Below are 15,284 nucleotides of genomic sequence, written 5' to 3'. Positions count from 1 at the left end.
CAGGGATGGGAGGTCTGTGGGGCAGCATCTGCTGGGCTCTGGATCCTGTGGGGGTTCTCCCTTTGTGGCTGGACAGGGATTCTCCATCTGCCCGGGGTGCAGAGCTTCCCCCCTCCTGGCCATGCAGGAGCTTCCCACCTGCCCAGGGCCAGGGAGCAGGYGGGGTAGAGTCCCCAGTTGTGGTTCTGATGGCCCCAGGCCTGGTCAGGAGCCTCAGGCATCCCCCACCCTTCCATGGCCACGTTTGCTCAGAGCTGTCTGCCCCTGCTCCCCCTGCTCACCCCGGCTGTGCCCCCAGCCCTGCRCAGGCAGGAGCCCTTTGCTGACAGCGAGGATTTTCCCCATGAATGGACAAACCACTGGCTAATCCTCTTGGCCAGGGGGCTGGGGAGCAGGTGTGGGGGGCTCAGCAGCCTGATTCTGTGGTTGGTGGAGGCAGGAGGAKGCCAGCAGAGCAGGACTGTCTCAATCCCCCCGGCTCCCTGCRGAGAAGCCAAAGATAAACACGTTTGAGGGGAGGGAGGGCAAGTTTTCCCCTGGCCAGGGTGATTTGCRGAGACCTTTGCATGTGCTGGGGTGAGGCAGGTTCTTGTCCTGCCCGATGCATTGAACCCTGTGGGGGCAGGGGGCCCAGGGTGGGAAGGGATCAGCCTTTCCCTGCTGTCCCTTTGCCTGCAAATTCCAGCCACCACAGCCACCCCACTCTGGCCAGCACTGCTGCYGTGTTCCTGTGGTGTCCTGCACTCKWTGGGCACCMYCCCTGGCACCCCTGGCCCCTCTCCTGACAGCTCCCACCAGGACGGTGAGCAAGGGCCATTAATATTCTTCATCTGGAGCTTTAAAATCTGGTGATGATTTTCTCTGATGTGGGTTCTGGGCTTTATCCTGCCCAGTGCCTGCCCATTCCTGTGCTCTTCAGGGCAGGGTGAGGGAGGTCTCCAGAAGTTTTCCTCCTTCCTGCCCCCTTGTCTGTGTGTTTTTCTTCACCTCCAYACCCCTCCTCGCCATTTGAATCCCACTGGCCCAGAGCATGAATTGCTGGCAGCAGCTTTGCAAAAGCCCTGTATGCCTGGTCAGAGGAAAGGGAAAATTCCACCAGCACCATCCATCTGCCTGCAGGCAAAAARTGGGAATGGCAGGGGCAAGGGGAGAGAGTTTGGGCTCAGGACAGGAGATGCCTGCTCTTGGGATGCTCCCTGCTCCCCTGTGTCCCAATCCCTGGTGTCCCATGCCAGCTGGGCAGCTGCAGCTGGGGCGCCTGGAGCTGCTTGGTGCCATCCCCGGCCGCTCCTCTGCCCGTGCCCAGCATGGGCTGGCACTGGGATGCAGAACAGCCGCCTTGTGCAGCTCCATCCTGCCTGCTGCTCCGCTCATCTCTGCCCCTGGTCGCTGTGGAGAKGGTCAGCCCTGCTGGGCAGAGACCAGAGCCAAGCACAGGTGACATGGTGACATGGTGGGGCTGCCAGGCTGGACACCAGGAGCCATCAGGGATGCTCCACCCCACTCCTTGCACAGTGTCTACACCTGCTTCTCTCCACAACAGCACAACAAGCAGGCATTGGCAGGGACCAGGAAAGGGCTGCCACCAAAAAACTGCCCTTCCAGGGCCCTCCACATCGCTGTTTGCTGCTGCAGGATTGCCAGTTGTTACTTCCCGGACCTTTTTCTGGGTAATCAGTGTGCCTGGAATGCAGCAGGTGTCCAGAGCTCTGGAGTCAGGCTGTCTGCAGTGGGCAGGCGGGCAGGGAGCCCGTGCCAGCCCCTCTGTGGCGCCAGACCTGGGCTTSTGTCGGCAGGAAGGAGCCTCTGAGSAGCTCCAYGCTGTGGTTTTGGGGTCAGGGCTGGATCCTGACCCCATTTCCCACCCTTCCCCTCCCTGCCTCGCTGCCCTTGCAGGCGGGGCTGGGCTGTTCTCAGGCCACAAGTGGTGCACCCGTACTGGGGTTATCCATGGGGGGAATGGAGGAGGAATTCYGAGCAGAAAGCATCCATATGTGTGACACTGCACATCTGGGCATCAGACACCACRGCACTGAGCTGCACCGTGCCTGGGGCTGCTCGGGAAGGCCCCAGCTGGAACTGGAGAGGGTTCAAGCCCTGGCTGRCTGCAGCTGCAGGGCAGAGAAGGTTGGGGTGGAGAAAGCTCAGGGCTTGTGGCTTCCTTGTGGCAGTCTTAAACTGTGCCAATAGGAAAAAGTTTTATACAGAAAGAGTGATAAAGCAGTGGAATGGGCTGCCCAGGGAGGGGGTGGAGTCACCATCCTTGGATGTGTTTCAAGAGAGATTGGATGTGGTGCTGGTGCCGTGGGTTAGCTGAGGTGTTGGGCATGGGTTGGACTGGAAGATCTTGAAGGTCTCTTCCAACCCTGGTGATCCTGTGATTCTGTGATTTTGTGATCCTGTGATTCTGTGACTCTGTGATTCTGAGACTCTGTGATTCTATGATTCTGTGATTCCTCATCCTCAGTTGTGCCAGGAAGCAGCTGGGGCAGCGGGCACGGGAGCTGTGCTGCACAGGCCTGCAAGGTCACCTCAATGTCACCCAGCAYGGCTGGTGCCTGAATCTCGTGATTACCCTGCTTTGGGTTTCTTCTGATGCATCTGCTGTTTCGGAAAAAAAGCACATCATAAATGCTCTAGAGGAGGGAAAAAAAACACGGCATGGGGAAGAGCAGTGATGCAGTCTCCAATTTCCATAGCAACGTCCTTTTCATCAGGGGGTGACAAAAGCAGACAGACTCTTGTTTCCGCTGGTGCTGTGACACGAGGCATTAATCATCCTGCTGGGGCTRGGCACCTGGGGAGGCTGCAGGGGCTTTCAGGGAGCCCTGGCAGGGTCTCAGCTGCCCCCACCCCACAGGTGCCAGCAGGGGAGCTTTGGACATGTCCCCCAGTGTCCCCCAGCCATGGGGAAAAGCAGGCTATGACCCTCCTGTGCCAGTGCTGGGCTCTCACAGGCAGATGCCTTGGGTTCCCTCCGAGGGAAGGAGTCATGTCCTCATCACTGTGCCCAGCAAGGTGTTTGGGCAGGGCTCTGCCCTGTTCACTGGGCTCTGCTCARTCCTCTCAGTTGTATAAAGCTGCCAATGCAGAAAATATGGCAACTCAGACTAAAGCAAGGTATGAAAATTCCTTGAGCTCCATTCCAACTGGCAAAGGTATTGACRTTTAAAGGTAGAGAAAATGGTAAAAGAAGGAGAATAAGGACAGGGTTTTCCCTGTTTCCCTTTCCTTTTCTGTTAAAAAATCATTTAAAAGGAAAAAAGAAAGAAGAAAAAAGGACCAGACTACCTGTGTTAGCATGCATTAACAAGGAASAATCATTTAGCCAATTCAATGAATAATTGCTGGGTCTTYTARTGAACATGTAAGATATCTTAAAGTAACAGTGAAGGGAAGAAGGGCTGGCATTTTTTCCATCTTGAACCAATTTGATTTCTAATGTATATAAAGATACTTTGATATTATACAGAAGGGCTGTCTACGGTACCCACCCCCTCTGCTTTCACTGTTGGGGTCTGRGGGTTCTGGACCCACCTGCAGATCTGGAAGGGTCCCAGTCCACCTTTCAGGACCATTTTTGACTGACCCACATCACCCTTCACCCCTCCCATGTGTCTGAGGAGCATGGGGAGGATGCAGGGGTGCCAGGGGTGGCTGGTGACCTCACATTCCCATCTGTTTGTCCCCAGCTATCCTGAACCCAAAGCAGCCCAAAGAGACRCCAAAAAGCTTCAGCTTTGACTATTCCTACTGGTCCCACACTACGGTGAGCACGGGGAGGCCTGAGCCCGCCTGGACGGCCGGGCTGGGGAGAGGCAGGGGGGTGTCCTTGTCACATTTGCCCATGTCCCTCTCCTCCGTGCAGCCTGCAGACATCAACTATGCATCCCAGAAGCAAGTGTACCGYGACATCGGCGAGGAGATGCTGCAGCACGCCTTCGAGGGCTACAACGTCTGCATCTTCGCCTACGGGCAGACAGGAGCTGGCAAATCCTACACCATGATGGGCAAGCAGGAGAAGGACCAGCAAGGCATCATCCCACAGGTGTGCCTGGCAGAGCTGCCTGTACCCCTGGGCTCAAAGGGGTGCCCAAAGGAAAGGCAGAGCTGGGGGAAAGAGGGCAGCAGGGCGGGGTTTTGCCAAGGTGTAATGGCTTGCAGTGGCAGTGACAGTGACAGTGACAGTGACAGTGACAGTGACAGTGACAGTGAGCTGGCATGGCTCTGCTATGGACTGAGAGCCATGGAGGGTCATTCAGGCTCTTCAGGACTGGCTGGACTGTGCTCTGGCCACACAAGGCCAGTGTATGTGAGCAGCAGCAGTGCAGGTGCTGAGCTGCTTGCCAAGAGCTGCCCATGCTGGCCCAGCAGGGCATGGAGCCGCTCTGGGGGGCTCTGCCAGCTCCCCAGGAGCCATCCCAGCACTCACCATGAAAAGGTAGAAATGCCTGTGGCCCCAGGAGCACCCTGCTGGGGGGGGCTGAGCCTGGCTCTTGTGTCCGCAGCTGTGCGAGGATCTCTTCTCCCGCATCAACGACACRACGAATGACAACATGTCCTATTCCGTGGAGGTAGGCACCCACCCACTGCCTGCCTGCCCCTTCAGCCTCCCACCCTGCCCTAGGGGTTGTGCCAGTGGGCAGAGCCCTCTTTGGGGGTGCTGGGCGGCTCATTCTGCTCTGCTCTAGGTGAGCTACATGGAAATCTACTGCGAGCGCGTGAGGGACCTCCTGAACCCCAAGAACAAGGGCAACCTGCGGGTGAGGGAGCACCCCCTTATGGGTCCGTATGTTGAGGACCTTTCCAAGCTGGCTGTGACCTCCTACAATGACATCCAGGACCTTATGGACTCTGGAAACAAAGCCCGGTGAGTTGGGGAAGGAGATGGACAGGGTTTGGAAGGCTGGCAGACATTTCCTGAAGGTCCTGCTTTATTCCTTACTTGGTCAGGAATCCTCCAGCTGCTCTGGAGGTGACAGTCCCCTTCTGGCTGAGTGCTGGGTACCCCCACTTGCTCTCACCTCACCTTCTTCCTGCCTTCAAAATGCACTGGAGACAGCAGGGRAAAGCCTGAACTTGTGCACATCTCCTCCTGAGCCCTCTGCTGTCCTCCAGACTTGCCTTCCCWCCATGTACCCTGTCCTGGCACGAGCCCTGGCCCTGTCACCAGCTGCTCCAGTGTCCCTCAGAGTGTCACACCCCCTGTCCCACTCTCCCTGCAGCACAGTGGCTGCSACCAACATGAACGAGACCAGCAGCCGCTCCCACGCCGTGTTCAACATCATCTTCACGCAGAAGCGGCACGACGCTGAGACAGACATCACCACTGAGAAGGTAAGGGCAGGGAGGACTCGTGTGTTCTTCCATCAGCACTGGGGATGGGGTGCTGCAGCCTGATGGAGGATTGGGGCAGRGGGGAGATGAGTCCCAGGCATGTGCTGATGGAAGAACAGCTCAAGGGACTCTTCAGGATATTGGGCAGCTGGTGCCCTTCAGCCCTGCCTGCGGGGATATCAGCCCTRCTCCTGACCCAATCCTGCAGGGATGGCCCTGCTGTGACATTCAGAGGGCTGCCATCCTGCAGGAGGCTTTGGGCTCATGCTGGGCAAGGTTTGCTGTGGCCACAGGGCTGACAGCCTCCCCTGTGCCTGCAGGTCAGCAAGATCAGCCTGGTGGACCTGGCCGGGAGCGAGCGCGCTGATTCCACGGGCGCCAAGGGCACGAGGCTAAAGGTGAGAGCTGGCRTGAGGACTGTCCCCTTCTCCCAGTGGGGACACCGAGTCCTCCTCCCTCAGCCCCAGCCAGAACATTTCCTTTCCTTGCCTGACTCCTTGCTCACTGCGTGCCAAAATCCCTGACAGCACAGTGTTTGAAAGCTGCCTGGTGCCAGTGTCACCAGGGTCCCTGAGTGCCAGCTGGGAGGTGCTGGTCACCAGTAAGACCAGTGGCTCTTTGCCCATGCCATACTGGGTATTCCTCATTCTCCTGGGCTTTAATGTGGCTCTGAAACSGGGCCTGAGCATCTGAGCTTTTCCTCTTGTAACCAGGAAGGAGCAAACATCAACAAGTCCTTGACCACTCTGGGGAAGGTCATCTCCGCCCTGGCTGAAATGGTAGGTGGCCACAGCATGGACAAAGAGCAGCACCGGGGGGAAATGGGCTCAGGCCAGCAGGGGTGGGCTCAGCCCCGAGGGATGGAGCATCCCAGCCCCGAGGGATGGAGCATCCCAGCTCTGAGGGATAGAGCATCCCAGCCCCGAGGGACAGAGCATCCCAGCTCTGAGGGATGGAGCATCCCAGCCCCGAGGGAGGGGCAGACACATCCCAAGCTGTCTCTGCGGCTGGGACAAGCTGGACTGGTGAGGGTGCCACCTGCATGGGGACCTGTGCCTGCCACTCTGCTTGAGGGTCAGGGGTCTGTAGTGGGTGCCAARGGAAGAAGCAGCTCCCTTAAACGGTCTCTCTGTTTCCTTTGCAGGATTCGGGGCCAAACAAGGTAGGTGCCCAGGCGGGGAAGGGTTTTTAGCATGCTGGGAGTGGGTTGCAGGGTGGTTTGGGAGTAAAGCTGTGCCTGGATTCGAGCCATTCTTGTCCTTGGGGCTGRCAGAATCTTCAGTCTCCTCCTTATTCTGGGGGTTTGGTACCCAGCTTTAAACAATCCCCCCAGCTCAGGGCATTTCACTGATAAGGATGTCTGAGGCTGCAGTGGCCAGGAGAGCCATTCTCCTCCAAGTCCCCATGGGGACCAGCTGTCACCTTCTCTTTGAAGAGAGCAGACAGTTTGACAGCCCTTCCTTTTGCTCTCCTTCCCCAGAACAAAAAGAAGAAGAAGACGGATTTCATCCCATACCGAGACTCGGTGCTGACCTGGCTGCTACGGGAGAACCTGGGTGAGGACAGTGGGGGTGTGGGCTGGTGACGGGCACAGCTGCCAGGCAGTGTGACAGGGGCACAGGGGCCAGCTGTCCCTCATGGGTGTGTCTCACCGGGCAGGAGGCAACTCCAGAACCGCCATGGTTGCTGCTCTCAGTCCTGCTGACATCAACTACGATGAGACCCTCAGCACCCTCAGGTAGGAGGACGAGCCCTCCTTCTCCCTGCAGTGAGCAAGAGCAGGGCCCTGTCTGAGGCCACGTGCTGTCCTCACCTCTGCGGTGTCCCTGGCTGGGGGTGTGCTGGGGAGGGAACCTGCAGCCCCAGGCAGCCAGAGGATTGTCCTGGCACTGGGATCCTCCAAAGGATCCTCTTCTGGAGGGGCTCTGCAGCATCCCTCCTTGCCCAGCAGCCGGGTTTTGCCCCATTCTCGCCGCCATTGCAGACCATGCCGTTCCCTAGGTACGCCGACCGYGCCAAGCAGATCCGCTGCAACGCTGTCATCAACGAGGACCCCAACAACAAACTCATCCGGGAGCTCAAGGACGAGGTGGCGCGGCTGCGGGACCTGCTCTACGCCCAGGGCCTSGGGGACATCATTGACAGTAGGTACCATGGCTGCTCTGTGCCATGCAGGGCTGATGTCCCCACAGCCACCCCGCATCCTGTGCCACTGGCCCCATGGCAGCATCCCGCTGCCTCTGGTGAGCCCCTGCACGCATGGTCACGGGCCCCAACACCCTCCTGGTGSAGGGGGAGCTGCTTTCTGCCCAGCAAACCTTCCCTTCTTCCCTTCCACCCGCCATCCTCAGCATCCAGCACCCAGCAGAGGTGCCAGGAAGGTGTTCCTGGGACCGCACCCGCCCACGGGCTCCCCTCGGATATCCTACTGAGATGATCCCCCCTGTTCTGTTCTCTGTGTCTTACCCCCGCTCCCGCCCTCTCTTTCTCTTTAGCCCATCCTGCTGCGGGAGGATCCAAATGTGTGTATTCCCCATCTCTGGTACTCTCTGTCGCTTTCACGGCTTTTGGGAGGCGCAGGCTGTGCCCGGGGGCACCGTGCGGCGTGGCCGAGAGCTCCTGCAGCCATCCCTGCTGATGGGCTGGCAGCTGGCACAGGGGATGGTGGCACTGTCGTGGCTGGCCATCCGCAGGGAGCTGGCACTGGGGATGGTGGCACTGTCATGGCTGGCCATCCTCAGGGAGCTGGCACTGGGGATGGTGGCACTGTCATGGCTGGCCATCCTCAGGGAGCTGGCACTGGGGATGGTGGCACTGTTGTGGCTAGCACCTGGGCTGGGGACAGTGCTGAAGGGACCAGTGTCCTCCCCCTGGCCATGCCAAGGGCTCAGCCCGCACAGGGCCCTCCTCCTCCGTGCTCCCCAGCGTTTCCTGTCACTGCTGCTGCTGCTGCTGCTTCTGCTGGTGCTGTCTCACGGGGCTGGAGCCTGGCACGGCACTGGGGTGGGGTGGAATGGTGCTCTACTGATGGAGGGGAGGCTTCTCCCCATGGATGACCACTCAGGGTCAGGCTGTGGTGAGCCTGCTGAGGGGACAGGGGCCTGGCTGTCCCTTCCTGGCTCAGCTTCCCTGGATGTGGGCTAAGGGAGATGGGTGACTATTCCTGCACCKGCTGACCTGTGCCCTGCCCGCCTCTGGCACAGTGCCCTGAGACCCAGAGCTGCTCAGGGCTGGAGGAGCATCTCCGGTCCCTGGGTCCTAAGCCACCACAGCTGATCCTTGGGGTGACATGCCAGCTGGCGAGCACCCCTGCCTCTAGTCCTGGCTYCACTCTCTGGCTGCCTGGCCAAGGTGCTGCTCCATCAAGCCATGGGCTTCCTTTGAGCACATCCTGTGAGGAAATCCTGCCACCTCTCCTGCCCTGTCTGCTTGATCCCTTTGTAGGACAGAGGGCCACCCCCTCTCATCCCCTTCACTTCTCATTCTCTGCTCCCAGATCTGTCTGATCTGGGGCATCTGGGCAGGGGGAACAGCCCAGGCTGTATGAGAGGGGTGGGATGGCAGAGGCAGTGGCACATATCTGGGGAGGACGTTTGACCCCAGACCTGATGGATGCAGCACCTGGTGTTGCACAAGTGTCCCTGGTAGCCCAGGAAGGCTGCTCCAGCATCTGCTTCACCCCACAGCCGTTCCCTGAGGGCTGCCCAGGCTGGGGAGCAGAGTGCCTGCCCTGCCCCGTTGCTGTCTGCACCGCTGTGCTGTTGCCTGTGCCTTTTCCTGTTAACTCCTGGCTTTCTTCTCGACGCACCGGCCACTCTTTTTTTTTTCCCAACAGCTTTTCTTGTCTCTGTCTTTCTCTGTCATCCTGTCTGTGTGTCTTTCCCCGGCCCATCCCATCCCTCCTCCCGCGCCCGTAGATGTGTCCGACTTTGAGAACAATAATGATGCTAGAGGGGCAGAGCTGAGTCAGCGCCATGACAATCTCTCCACAGTGACCAACGCCATCGCCGGGATCAGCCCCTCTTCCTCCCTCTCTGCCCTGTCCAGCCGTGCTGCCTCGGTTGCCAGCCTCCACGAGCGCATCATGTTCGCTCCTGGCAGCGAGGAGGCCATCGAGAGGCTCAAGGTGAGAGGCTGCTGCCCTGCAGGGTGTTCCCGTGCTGTTTTCTGGGAGCCCAGGGAGGGTGATCCTCACGGGACACAATATTCAGATGTGCACTTGCAGAGTGGACAGACTTAGAGCTTGCCCAAACTGAGGGTTTGGGTGTTGTGGGGTCTTCCTGGTGCTGCCTTGTGGGATGGGTGCTGTGAGCTTGGGGTGGGTGCTCCGGCCATGGGATGAGCGCTCCTGGCTCAGCACACTGGCAGCAAGGGAATGGAGAACTTGGTCTTTATGCTTCACTCTTTGAGGATGGGACTGATGGAAAAATGTGGGTGAAATGCTGCTGCGGCTGTGTAAACAAGCCTGAAACTGGGAGCAGCGACTYACTGGAACATGCTGGGGCTGGGCAGGGGGGTCAGGTGGGCTGCCTGTGGGTGCACTGACCCCGTGTTCAACCCACACTTGGCAGGAGACTGAGAAGATCATTGCAGAGCTGAACGAGACATGGGAGGAGAAACTGCGACGGACGGAAGCGATACGGATGGAGAGGTGGGTGGGATGGGATGGGATGGGATGGGATGGATGGGATGGGATGGGATGGGATGGGATGGGATGGGATGGGATGGGATGGGATGGGATGGGATGGGATGGGATGGGATGGGATGGGATGGGATGGGATGGGATGGGATGGGATGGGATGGGATGGGATGGGATGGGATGGGATGGGATGGGATGGGATGGGATGGGATGGCATTCCTTGGGCATTTCCTGTGCTCTGCACTCTGCTAGAACCCCAAACATTTGAATGTCCAGCCAGATGCTGGGTTGCCTCCTGGGCACCCCAGTAGCCACCATGTCAGCCTGTTATAGAGGTGGGCTGCCCTGAAAAACCTGCCTGAATTATGATGAGAGCTGTAACAAGACCTGCATTGCAATCCATGAGACAAACCATGGGCTTCCATCCTGGTGCTGACCCCAGGGGTGCGTGAAGTTTTGACAGGCTCTTCTTTCCCTTGCTCCTTCAGGGAAGCGTTGCTGGCTGAAATGGGGGTGGCCATGAGGGAGGATGGAGGCACCTTGGGTGTTTTTTCACCTAAAAAGGTAGGATCATCCCATTCTCTTCTTCCTGGGCACTGGTTTGTACCCCCTTTTGCAGCTCCCTTCTGATCTGCTCTGTCACAGCTGGCCAGCCCCACATACTTCACTGGCCTTTTCTTGGCTCTGAAGCCCATGGGGGAGATCCCAGTACTGGGATCCTGCTGGGTACAAACGTGGGTAGAAACACATAGATGGATGTCCAGCCCCTACTGCTGGGGTGCTGTCCCCCTTCACAAGGCTATTTGGTGATGATTGCTCTCTTGGACTTCAGTGTTAGCTTTTAAAAATCCATACTTTCAGATATTTAAAAGTCCAGCAAGTCCTCTCTAAGAAATGTGGGTGGGCAAACATTTAATCTCTTTATTGTTTGTAGCATTTGGCTTGGCCAAACCTCTCAAGCGTGTGTGTCCCCAGCTCAGGTGGTGATAAAGACTTCGCAGCCTTCCCCTCATGAGACCCAGCATGACTTTCAGGATAAATTTGTGCCCTGTTGTCTTTGTTTCTTGTCCCAGCCGCTGCCTGTTAGGACTCCAGACCTTTGGGTAGGAAGCGTGGGGGTTTATTCCCCAAAGCAGGTTSGTCTTGGAGGTGGGGCATTGCTGTGGTGGTCTCGGTGCCTCCTTGCTCTTTGCCTGTCTGGGAGGTGGAAACTCTTCTGACTTCTCCAGTGGCTGGTGAGGAGAGTTAGTGTTCAAAGTGTGCAGCCCTCGTTTAGTCATGGGCATTGCATTTTAGTGCCCTGCTGTGTGCCATGGCTGGGGTGGTGATGGCTCCAGGAGCTCAGCAGAGATCACCACCAGCTTTGCAAATCAGGACAAAAACTGCAAGTGACAGAGTCTGAGCCTCCAGTGGGGGTGAGTGGTTAAATGTTACAGCCAACTTCTGCCAGCCACCCTGGAGAAGAGCCCATCTTTCCCTTGACTCCATCTCTGCTGCCCTGTTTGGAGTGAGTCTCTGCTGTCAGCCRTGCTGAGGGGACCCCTCTGCATGCTGGGTCTCAGCAAGGCTGATCTGGTGTTCCTCACAGTCACTATTCTGTCTGGGAAACTCAGAATTTCTCCCACTGATACTCCTATTCCCTGAAGGTGTAATCCCAGCAGCTAAGCTGGCCAGAGAGGCCTATGGCTGCGGGAAAAATTGCCCTCTCATCAAGAATAAAGTGGTTTGTGACCCAGTGGAAGAAAGGGATGGGAGGGACCTGTTAGGGAGAAGACCAGAAAGTGAAATTCAGCCAGCAGATAGGGCTTCAGGTCTCCACTGCTTTTATTTGAAACTCTGGCACCTGCTCTTTTGGGTGCTTCATCTGATGTACAATCAGTGGAGGAAAACGGGCACTTTTACTTTCTTTTTGTCCTGGCAGAGGGCAGGGTTAGGATGGGAATATTGGGAAGAAATCCTTCCCTGTGAGGGTGAGGCCTTGGCACAGGGTGCCCAGAGAAGCTGCGGCTGCTCCATCCCTGGAATTGTTCAAGGCCAGGTTGGATGGGGTTTGGAGGAACCTGGGATAGTGGAAGATGTCCCTGCCCATAGCAGAGGAGTCAAAGGAGATGCGTTTTTATATCCCTTCCAACCCAAACCATCCCATGGTTCCATAACACAAGCACAGGTGAGATGGATCCAGCCCCAGGAGACCCTGAGCCATAYCAGGGATTCCCCATGGGAATTGGTTCTGTGTTGGGCCTGTTTGGAACATGAATTTACACAGGTGGCCAGAGGAAGGGTGAGTAGGGAGGAAGAGGAAAGCAGGGACGCTCGTGGAAGCAGGGCAATCTCACACCAGCCTCGCTGCATCCCCTGGAACTGTGTGGACGTGCAGCCCTGAGGATGCAGAGGGCAGGGGAGCCTGTGCAGGGGCAGCCTGCAGTGCTGCTGAGCTCCCCTCTTCCTACAGGACATCCCTGTGTGCCTGGCTGGACAGGGCACTCGGGGCTGACCCCTCCTTTGTCTGTCCCAGACACCGCACCTGGTCAACCTGAACGAGGACCCGCTCATGTCTGAGTGTCTTCTCTACTACATCAAGGATGGGATAACGAGGTGAGGGTCTGCTCCACGGAGCAGTGGGACCATTGTCCATGTCTCAGTGGCTGACTTTGCCCAGGCTGGCGCTGTCCCCAAAGTGCCACGGCCACCTGTACTTGTTTGGGAATGTCATTGGAGATGTTGGTCCTGCAGTGCACCCAGGGTTGCTCCTGTCATCTCCAAGGATGGGGCTGGGGGGAGACTCAGGAGGGGCTGCTTTGGGGAAGGATTAAGAATGATTTCCCCCACAGGGTTGGCCGGGAAGATGCTGAGAAGAGGCAGGACATCGTTCTCAGCGGGCACTTCATTAAAGAGGAGCACTGCCTGTTCCGCAGCGACACCAAAACTGGTGAAGGTATCACTTGTCTGGGGGGGCTTCACTGCCCTGGGGACCCATCCCTCTGCATGTCCTCAGCCCCTGCCCCCAGCTGAATGTCCTGCCCTCCTCAAATGGGGCTTTACTGCATGGCTGTGGCCTCTCCGTGCTGCCCGATGAGCTACACCCCTCATGGCTGRGAGGGGAGCTCGCACCAGGCATGTGGGAGCAGAGCAAAGGGAGGGGCTCAGGGCAGGGTGGCTGAGCAGACTGGGTGATTCCCCCGCTCAAGATGTGGAGCAGAGCCCACACCCCAAAATTCTGCAGGAACCTGGGTGGGAAGGGGCTGTGGCGGATGAGCCTGGGGAGGATGGCGTTGCCTTCTGGAGGCTCTGTCTCCTCTCACAGGAGTCTCCAGCTGCTCTTAGTCCTTGGGACTGCTCTGATTAACATCAGAGTGATTAACAGCWGAGTGCTGTTTGCTGCCTGAGGTCTGGTGCTGTTGTTGGGGYSCTGGCTGGGGTGGCTCTCCCTTTCTGAGGCCACTGGAGCAGCGGAGCAGGAGGTGCAGGATTTACCCCTCTGCTCCCAGCTTGCCCTCACTCCCCTCTCTCATCTCCACAGTGATAGTGACCCTGGAGCCCTGTGAAGGCGCTGACACCTACGTGAACGGCAAAAAGGTGACGGAGCCCAGCATCCTGCGCTCAGGTGGGTCCTTGGGGCTGGCACACCAGAATTGCTCCAACCCTTCCTCCCTCCCATGGAGGGGACTGCACTCGTCCCGCATTAACCCCATGCACATCCCTGCAGGGAACCGCATCATCATGGGCAAGAGCCACGTGTTCCGCTTCAACCACCCCGAGCAGGCTCGGCAGGAGCGGGAGCGGACCCCGTGCGCTGAGACCCCCGCCGAGCCCGTGGACTGGGCCTTTGCTCAGAGGGAGCTGCTGGAGAAGCAAGGCATCGACATGAAACAGGAGATGGAGCAGCGGTGAGAGCAYGGCCTGAGGTGCTGGGGACTTGGGTGTCCACTTCCAGGCTGGTCATGATGTCCTTCCCCATGTCCACTCAGGCTCCAGGAACTGGAGGACCAGTACCGGAAGGAGCGGGAAGAGGCCAATTACCTTCTGGAGCAGCAGAGGCTGGTAGGTGGCCAGGACRTGGCTCCTCAGGCTGCCCAGGCGTGACTGAAGTTGTGGCTGATGTTAGTGTGGGGTGGATCTGTGTTCTGAAAACAACGGCTGATCTGTTCCTGGAGAGGTTATCACAAACACTGATCTAGGGGAGGGAGGAGAATGGTGGGAGTGTTCCTGGAGGAGTGYGATGGGGCAGCATGGAGGAAGGTCACACCAGTGCATAGCATCACCTCTCTTCCCTTTCCCCCAGGACTACGAGAGCAAACTGGAGGCTTTGCAGAAGCAGATGGACTCCAGGTACTACCCTGAGGCAAATGAGGAGGAGGAAGAACCTGAGGATGAAGGTGAGGGCTGGGAGCCACCGTGAGGTTTTGATGCTCTGTGTGGAGCATGAAGAGTGAACCGTGTGTTGATGTCCTGGCCGTGGGGTGACTGTCCCTCCATGTCCCCACAGTGCAGTGGACGGAGCGGGAATTCGAGCTCGCTCTCTGGGCCTTCAGGAAGTGGAAGTGGTACCAGTTCACCTCCCTCCGTGACCTGCTCTGGGGCAATGCCATCTTCCTCAAGGAAGCCAATGCCATCAGCGTGGAGCTGAAAAAGAAGGTGGGTGGGTGGGTGGCTAACCTCCTTCTGGCTCTCTGCAGCACCCACAGCAGAGGCCATGAGAACAGGCAGTACTGAGGAGGGGTCACCAGAGACACCTTATGAAGCCCTCTGCCCTCCCAGATCTCTCACCACCCCCTGTGCCCCTGTCCAGGTCCAGTTCCAGTTTGTGCTCCTCACGGACACGCTGTACTCGCCTCTCCCTCCCGACCTGCTGCCTCCCGATGCTGCCAAGGACCGGGAGAAGCGGCCRTTCCCCCGGACCATTGTGGCTGTGGAGGTGCAGGACCAGAAGAACGGGGCAACCCATTACTGGACCCTGGAGAAGCTGAGGTGGGTGGGAGATGGCTGTGCCGGGACGGTGTGGGTGCCGCAGCCCTGTGTCTCACTGCCACTGTCGGCGTCCCCTGTCCCTGCAGGCAGCGCCTGGACCTGATGCGTGAGATGTAYGACCGAGCAGCAGAAGTGCCTTCCAGTGTCATTGAGGACTGTGACAATGTGGTGACTGGTGGAGATCCTTTCTACGACCGCTTTCCCTGGTTCAGGCTGGTCGGCAGGTGAGCACTTTGGCTCCTTGAAAGCACGGCTGGCGCCCACGGATGGTCCAGCAGGAGGACACACTGCCAGCGCTGCCCACCATGTGCAGGGCATCCATCCATCCATCCATCCATCC

General features: G+C 58.2%; 1 protein-coding gene across 1 annotated transcript in view; it reads left to right on the top strand.

Moving 5' to 3' along the window:
• Positions 1-15,284, top strand: part of KIF1A (kinesin family member 1A) — a 31,196-nt gene that overhangs the window by 6,479 nt on the left and 9,433 nt on the right. Inside the window, exons 3-25 of the mRNA XM_057387752.1 lie at positions 3,693-3,769; positions 3,869-4,048; positions 4,509-4,574; positions 4,692-4,870; positions 5,226-5,337; positions 5,658-5,735; positions 6,051-6,116; positions 6,482-6,499; positions 6,818-6,893; positions 6,997-7,075; positions 7,339-7,481; positions 9,330-9,463; positions 9,909-9,988; positions 10,465-10,540; positions 12,492-12,571; positions 12,808-12,911; positions 13,497-13,580; positions 13,683-13,863; positions 13,945-14,017; positions 14,259-14,352; positions 14,463-14,611; positions 14,766-14,944; positions 15,031-15,168. Coding sequence (XP_057243735.1) covers positions 3,693-3,769; positions 3,869-4,048; positions 4,509-4,574; positions 4,692-4,870; positions 5,226-5,337; positions 5,658-5,735; positions 6,051-6,116; positions 6,482-6,499; positions 6,818-6,893; positions 6,997-7,075; positions 7,339-7,481; positions 9,330-9,463; positions 9,909-9,988; positions 10,465-10,540; positions 12,492-12,571; positions 12,808-12,911; positions 13,497-13,580; positions 13,683-13,863; positions 13,945-14,017; positions 14,259-14,352; positions 14,463-14,611; positions 14,766-14,944; positions 15,031-15,168 — 2,446 coding nt within the window. The remainder of the gene's footprint in view (positions 1-3,692; positions 3,770-3,868; positions 4,049-4,508; positions 4,575-4,691; positions 4,871-5,225; positions 5,338-5,657; positions 5,736-6,050; positions 6,117-6,481; positions 6,500-6,817; positions 6,894-6,996; positions 7,076-7,338; positions 7,482-9,329; positions 9,464-9,908; positions 9,989-10,464; positions 10,541-12,491; positions 12,572-12,807; positions 12,912-13,496; positions 13,581-13,682; positions 13,864-13,944; positions 14,018-14,258; positions 14,353-14,462; positions 14,612-14,765; positions 14,945-15,030; positions 15,169-15,284) is intronic.

The sequence above is a fragment of the Malurus melanocephalus genome, unplaced genomic scaffold, assembly GCF_030028575.1.
Source record: "Malurus melanocephalus ecotype Western Australia unplaced genomic scaffold, MMel_1.1 scaffold_1341, whole genome shotgun sequence".
NCBI classification, from domain to species: Eukaryota; Metazoa; Chordata; class Aves; order Passeriformes; family Maluridae; genus Malurus; species Malurus melanocephalus.
The sequence above is the reverse complement of the archived record's forward strand: the minus strand, read 5'-3'. Positions and strand labels throughout refer to the sequence as shown.